This window comes from Sciurus vulgaris (genome assembly GCF_902686455.1).
Source record: "Sciurus vulgaris genome assembly, chromosome: 6".
Classification (NCBI taxonomy): domain Eukaryota; kingdom Metazoa; phylum Chordata; class Mammalia; order Rodentia; family Sciuridae; genus Sciurus; species Sciurus vulgaris.
Window position 1 is genome coordinate 172,227,347 of NC_136466.1, and position 6,813 is coordinate 172,234,159.

At 63.7% G+C, this 6,813-nt stretch overlaps 1 protein-coding gene across 3 annotated transcripts in view; it reads left to right on the forward strand.

Moving 5' to 3' along the window:
* Positions 1 to 5,005, forward strand: part of SLC12A7 (solute carrier family 12 member 7) — a 67,966-nt gene extending 62,961 nt beyond the window's left edge. For all 3 annotated transcript variants that reach the window (XM_079144522.1, XM_079144524.1, XM_079144523.1), the window contains exons 22-24: positions 60 to 238; positions 3,276 to 3,409; positions 4,579 to 5,005. In XM_079144522.1, coding sequence (XP_079000648.1) covers positions 60 to 238; positions 3,276 to 3,409; positions 4,579 to 4,670 — 405 coding nt within the window. In that variant the 3' untranslated portion in view covers positions 4,671 to 5,005. The remainder of the gene's footprint in view (positions 1 to 59; positions 239 to 3,275; positions 3,410 to 4,578) is intronic.
* Positions 5,006 to 6,813: the final 1,808 nt, after the last annotated feature.

A 6,813-nucleotide genomic window follows, 5' to 3' on the forward strand; every position in this document is an offset into this window, starting at 1 on the left:
TGTCTGCTGGTGGCTTTGGCAAGCCACTGACTGTGCCAACCCCTGCAATTCCCCGCCAGGCCCAGCTGATCCACGACAGGAACACTGCATCCCACGCTGCGGCGGCCACCAGGCCCCAGGCCCCGTCCACGCCCGACAAGGTGCAGATGACCTGGACGAAGGAGAAGCTGGTCGCGGAGAAGCACAGGAACAAGGAGGCCAGCGGCCCTGGGTTCAAAGACCTCTTCAGCCTGAAGCCGTGAGTGTCTTGAGGCTCGGGCGGGACAGGCCCTGCGCTTGCGGCTTGCCCTCCGGACCCACCGCCCATAGAATCCTCCAGCTGCCCTCTCCTCTCAGCGCCAGCGAGCTGGGCATGAGGCAGGTCTGGGCCTGGGCCACCCTGTTCTGCTGGTGACGGCCTTGCACCACTGTGGCACCTCACGTGCTCTGGCTGGTCTCTGGGCGCCCCCTCCCCCTGGGGGACGGCCATCGTCCTTACGGCTGCAGTGGGTCCCGGGGTGCAGGAGTGGCTCAGTCCCACGTCCAGCCGTGGCCTGGCTGTCTGCATGGTGGAGCTGACCCTCAGGCCTGGGTCCCTGGGGGAGGCAGAGGGGTTTTCCAGGCCCTGTGGGGATGCCCCAGAGAAGGGCAGGGTCAGCGTCTGCCAGAGGGGGTGCGGCCTGGGCGCGGCCAGCGTGGGTTCTGTGCACTAACGTGCTCTTCGTGTTTTCTCCTCCTCTAGAGAATGGGGAAACCTGTAAGTCCACCCGCTTTGCTGGACCGCCGAGGTCCTGTCGCTTGCATGTCTATGCTCAGCCCCCACGTGTCCTGCGCAGCCCACTCCTCACAGTGGCCCCAGGCACACCGAATACCATTCCCTGAGGGCTGCCATGGGCAGCCCGAGGGTGGACTGCGCTGAGCACAGGGCGGGCGTGTGCTTGCCCACAGGGTGAACCCACCCACGCCCTCCAGGCCAGGTGGCCCAGCAGGGAGCGTCCTTCACCTTCAGGGAGGAGGGTGTGGATGGAGTGCCCTTGAGGTCGGGCCCTCAAGGAGCACCAGGGCCAGGTCCAGAGCTGGAGCGGGGCCGGGGTTGGGGCCAGGGCGACTTAGGTGGAGAGCCCCCCCAGCTGGGGTCTAGGCTGCCAGCCTGGGAGGGCCATCCTGGCAGGACCTGCCTGGGGCTGCTGCTGCCTATCCCTCTGCCCATCTGTCCATGCCCGTCCCCCTCTGCAGTGGCCTCCTGGGCTGTTGTATTTAAGGCAGGTGGTGCCCAGGGCAGTGTCAAAGCTGAGCTCTGGACGGGGCGCCCGGACAGGTTAGGGGCCGAGTGGTGGGGAACCCAGGCCTGCAGATGTGCGGGAGCGCCGTGTCTCCTGCCCTCTGTGCAGAAGGCGCGCAGGCGGTGTGATCAGAGCAGGTGTGGAACACATGGGCCCGCCCTCTGCATGCATACGCACACACGCAGGAGGACTCCTTCCAGTCCTGGCTCGCCTCTGCTGGGCAGGGTCACGATGCTCTGGAAGGTCACGGTCAGGTCCCTTTGGGTCAGCCTGGGTATGAGGTGGTCAGACATTCGCTGTGTCCACCAGCACCTTTGTGTGCGCATCCGGTGTGTGTGTGCTCACGTGTTGGTGTGCGTGTGTGTGCACGTCCGTGTCCTGTGTGGGTCCTGGTGGTGCTCACAGTGCCAGCGTGGCCCTTGCCTCCGCCTCCTCTGCCCCCGGGTGCCCTGTCTGGCCCCTCTGGGTGCCAGCTGTGGGCCCCGGTCTGGAGAGCTCTTCCCGTCAGATGCAGCGTCCCTGCAGGGTTCTCTGCTGTGGGCTCGCAGTCAGGCTGGGCGCAGAGGCAGGTGTCCTCCAATACCAGGGCAACAGGGCCACTCCAGCCCTCCGACCTTCATGGGACACGTCCCCAAGAACCCAGCCTGGCCGCTGAGGCTGAGGTCGTGTGACTCCAGGTCCTCACCCCACAGGCCCCTTGGCACACCTTGCCCTCCTGGGGCCTTAGACTCGGGTTCTCATCCTGGAGGCTCTCCACAGAGCCTCAGGAAGACCATCTATGATCCTGTCAAGTTAATAGGAGGGAGAAGGGAGGACTGCAGCCCTGTGTCCTCCTGGCAGTTGGTCATACGCGGGTCTGTTAGGCTTGAGGGTGGAGCTGATCAGAGGTGCCAGCACATGACATCGTGGGCCTTTCCCTGACCCTGCGTGTGGCCTCTGCCTGCCTGTCCCTCTGTGTCTGGGGCACAAATGATCTCCGCACAAGGCTACAGAGGGCAGGACACTGCTTGCAGCTAACTGGGGCTGGCCACAGATTCACCCCGTGACAGTGTCAGCAGGTGGCCAGCCAGACAGAAGTCAGGAACACAGACTCCAAGGCAGGAAGCTCTGCAGCAGGGTTTCCCCGGGTGGCTTCTGGGAGTGCCAGTTCTGCCTGTGGCTGACCCCGGCGACCTGGAGAAGGGACTGTTGCCCCTGGTTAGAGGCTTGTGGGTAAGCAGTTGAGGCCTCTGTTATGTGGGCTCCTGCATGTGCCAGTGTGCAACAGTCCGCCGTGTCCCAGACTTACGTGGCACCCTGGGCCTGGCCATCAGAGACACTGAGGGATGCAGCATGGCCCCGGAAGCGTTGGCCCTCAGTGGCAGAGGACTGTGCAGTAGGCACAAGCCAGCTCTGCCAGCTCCGGAAACCTCCCCCCAAGCCCTCTGCACAGCATCGCCTGGGGCTGGAGGGGTCCAGGTGGTGGCTGCAAATTCTCTGCCGAGTCCCAGACGCACTGTGGGGAGCCTGCAAGCGGCAGTCCTGTGGGGGCTGCAGGGCGGAGGCGGCCTCCATCCTGAGCGCTGGCCCTCCCTGAGACCCAGGGCCTCTACTCAGTCTGGTGGAGCCGCCCCCAGCAGCACCTGCGCCGTGTTGGGAGGGATGCCGGGATTTCACAGGGTGGTGTCAAAGCCGTAGGAGGCGTGGGCCCGTGGCCCGCTCCATGCCCTCCCGGATGGCCGCTGCCCTTGCCCCCTTCCCAGCTTCCTCCTGCAAGCTCTGCTTTGCAGACGCCATGTGGGTGCATCTGTAGCCCCAGCCTCGTGCATGGCTCCTGGAGACCTGGGGCAGCAGGGATGCCCGCTCTGGGACGCTGCAGCCCACCCTGGCCCACCACCACGTGCTTCTCCTGTGGGGCTGGCCCCTGGGCTCCTGAGGGGCCAGAATCCTCCCGGCCCTGCCCAGCACCAGAGCCAGGGGGTGGGCCAGCCGGGCTGAAGGCTGGCTGCCCACTGTTGCCCCCACACCTTGCAGGGACCAGTCCAATGTCAGGAGGATGCACACAGCTGTGAAGCTGAATGGCGTGGTCCTCAGCAAGTCCCAGGATGCCCAGCTGGTCCTGCTGAACATGCCGGGGCCCCCCAAAAACCGGCAGGGGGATGAGAACTGTATCCTTTCCTGAGGTGCTGCCTGCAGGGAGGTGGGCACAGTGGGGTGGTTTCTGGGTGAGGGACTGGCTGGGCCTTGTCCACCTCTTGTCCAAACAGAGGCCTCGAAGCAAGTGGGCAGGGCCATGCCAGACCGCAGTCCCACTGCACACACTGTGCACTGTCCCTGGGGTTGGCGGAAGCCTGGGATGGACATGGGGAGTGGGCTGGTCTCTGCAGTTGGCAGGGACCTGAGAACAGGCTTGGTAGGTGGGGTGGTTCCCTCGAGTTTGGAGGAAGCACTGCCCTCGAGCCAGCAGGGCAGGCCAGTGCTGCCTGGTGGTGTGCTCTTGATTCACATTAGGGTCAGTGCTGGGCTGCAGGAGGCAGTGTAGACACTGGGCCTGGGCCAGGGGCAGATCCTCGCAGTACTCTGGCCCTTGAAGGAGTTAGGGTGAGGAGTGAGCAGGAGCAGAGACTATGCCCTGAGGCCCAGCAGGGATGGCGTCCCCCCCGCCTGCCCACACAGCAGTGAGGCCTGTTCCATCCTGCCAGTCAGTGAAGGGGCTGCCTAGCCTGGCCTTGTGCTTGTAGGACGACCCACCCTGAGCAGGCCCTTGGCCCCAGTATGTGCTCACTGCCTGTGGCGCCAGCCCTGCATCCCCTAACTGGGGTGGGGCATCTTGCTTGCGGGCACCCGGACCACCCTCTGAGGTCCAGCTTGCTCCTGGTCAGGAGGGTAGACAATGAGAGGCCTGCTCCCGAGGCTGGAGGCTCAAGTCCATTGACCACGACTCTGGTTCAGCTACTGGTAATGCAGGTCCTGGTGCAGGGGTCCTGCTGGACTCCTCGAGATTGCAGCCAGCTCTGTGGGGTGGACATCGAGGTTTCTGGGCCAGGGATTGCCTGGCTGCTGTGTGTGGAGACCCTGGGTTCTGGGTGCTGGCCCTGATCTGGGCACTGGTGGAGGTTTGAGGTCTGTGGGATTTCTGGCTACTTCTGCTTCCTTCCCTTTGCTGAGCAGCAGCCCCTCCCTGTCCTTCCTGCTCCCTGGGGCCCTCAACCCCAGCCCTTGCACCTGGTCTTTCTCTGACTGGTCCTGGCCCCTTCCTGGGTATGATGTGCTGTAATAAAGTGGGTCCCCCACAAGCAGCCCAGTGAGACCCACCTGGCCTTAACTCTGCGCCCAGACATGGAGTTTCTCGAGGTCTTGACCGAGGGGCTGAACAGGGTGCTCCTGGTCAGGGGCGGCGGTCGGGAGGTCATCACCATCTACTCCTAACACCCAGGAGCGTGGGCATGCCGGGTGGGGCGAGGACTGACTGACCAGGATGTCACTCAGGCCGCCTGCCCTGCTGCAGCTGGCTTCCTACAGAAGTCTCTAGAGCTACCACCTGGGCTTCCTCCAAGCAGAGAACGTTCTAGGAAGTCCTGAGAGGCAGAGCAGGTGACTGGAAAGACCCCCATGTCCATCCAGGGTGGAGAGTGCTGTGTGCCCCGCATCCTGGGCGGGCCACTGCCCGCTGCCCAGCCTCCGCCTCCAGGACTGCCTTCCCTCAGCTGGACTGCTCAGGGGCTGTGGCTTCACATGTCGCTGACACCCCACCCAGGACACGCCCCTGGGCCGAGGGCAGAACGGCACACGGCTGCGGGACTCCCGCTCCTCCCAGCCCCTGTTGAGCACCGAGCAGTGCGGCAGGCGCCACGCTGGGGCCACGTGGTGCTGGTGGGGCGTGGGGGCCGCACCAGGGGCGCCTTGCTGAGCAGGGCTGTGCCTGGAACCAGCCGCCACGGGTGCTGTGCCATGGGAGTCTGCTGCAGGTCGTGTCCAGCAGCGGGGTGTGAGGGCGTGGCCGCGGTGGCTGGCCCTGCCTGTGGAGTGCTGTCCCCACTCTCGCCCTTGGCCGGGGCATGTGCCTCTTGCAGGTGAGGCAGCAGCGGGCCTGGCGCCCTCACGAACCCTACGGGTGTTTGCACTTCACCTTGGAGCTTTCTGCTTCCTAGGTCAGTCGTGTTTGCAGGCTGCGGTTGTCCAGCACTCCGCCTCGCTGGCCGCTGCATGGGTTATTTATTTATTTAAACACCCTGGGGCCTTGGGGTGACCCCACTGTCGGTAAGACCTTGCTTCCTCTGAGGTCCCACACCCAGGCCCTGGGCCATCACTGGTTTCCAGGGCTCCCTAGTGAACAAAGCCCCTCCACCGAGTCCAGGTCAGGACAGAGGCACTGTAGGGCAGGGAGGGTCAGCTCACCGGCCTCCCAGGGCAGCCTGGAGCAGAGCCGCAGGGGCTGGCCTGCGTGGGAAGGCCAAGGCTGCGGCACCCTTCACAGGAAGCGCTGGGGAGCCCGGGGCTGGAGCTGCGCCCCACCTGCTTTTCCTTCGTGAACTCTGCCTTGTCACTGCAGCCATCAAAGTCGATCTCACAATTTCCTTTTGTAGATTCCTTGTCTTCGTATGATTCTGTTTGTAGAATAAAGTCCTATGAAATCTGAGTTGGAGAATTTCACATGTCTCATTGAGCATAAAATCAAGCAGCTGGAGAATGTGCTCGTCCTCCCGTCTCTTGGAGGGGCTGTTGCAGGACTGGTCAGCCAGGCCAGCCTTGGGAGCTCGGGTCTCCTGCCTGGGCAGGAGGAGGCAGCTAGCGTCCAGCTACACAGGCAGCACTGCCAGGAGCCCACACTCGGTCCATGGTTTGCATGTGGGTTGGAGCACCAGAGAAAGCCCCGGCCAGAGGGCAGCAGATGGGCTTATGGCAAGGTGTGGGGTGCGGAGGAGTGGAGACCCTGGCATGGACTTCCTGGGTGTTGCCCTCTGACACTGTCAGATTACCCTGTGGGTCACCAGCTCTCTCCCGGAAGACACAGTCCCTAGCATTCACAGCAGCACCGTCCACAGCCCAGATGTCCATGCAATAGACCTGCTTGGTTGTGAAAAGTGGGATGTTCTGGAACAGCTACTGCAGAGAACCTCAGGATGTGGCCAACCGCAGCCATGGGTTCCCCACACAAGGAACCAGAGGCAGGTGCCTGTGGTGCAGCTCGGGGGGACCCCAGCCCCAGAAATCCCCAGGGGTTTCTTGAAATCCCAACATCTGAGGAGGACACAGCCCCTCCAACACTCCAACAGGCCCTGCTGGCCAGGAGCCCAGCTCCCTGCACAAGCCAAGGTCCATGCAGCAGCCCCTGGCCTCCGTGTTCCCTGTACCCTGAGTTGAATATGGGTTTGCATTCATTTGGTTAGGGTTTTCCCAGCAGTATGGTGGGAGAGCCCAACCTTGACGTGGCGCGTGCGCCTGCCTGAGCAGCAAGTCCCCATCCTTGCACAAGCCCAGGTGGACGCCCTGTCCGCTGGGTGCACCTGTGGCCACTCAGTGCAGATGCACTGACCGCAGTGCTCTGGAAAGCTGCTGGTATGGGGCATGA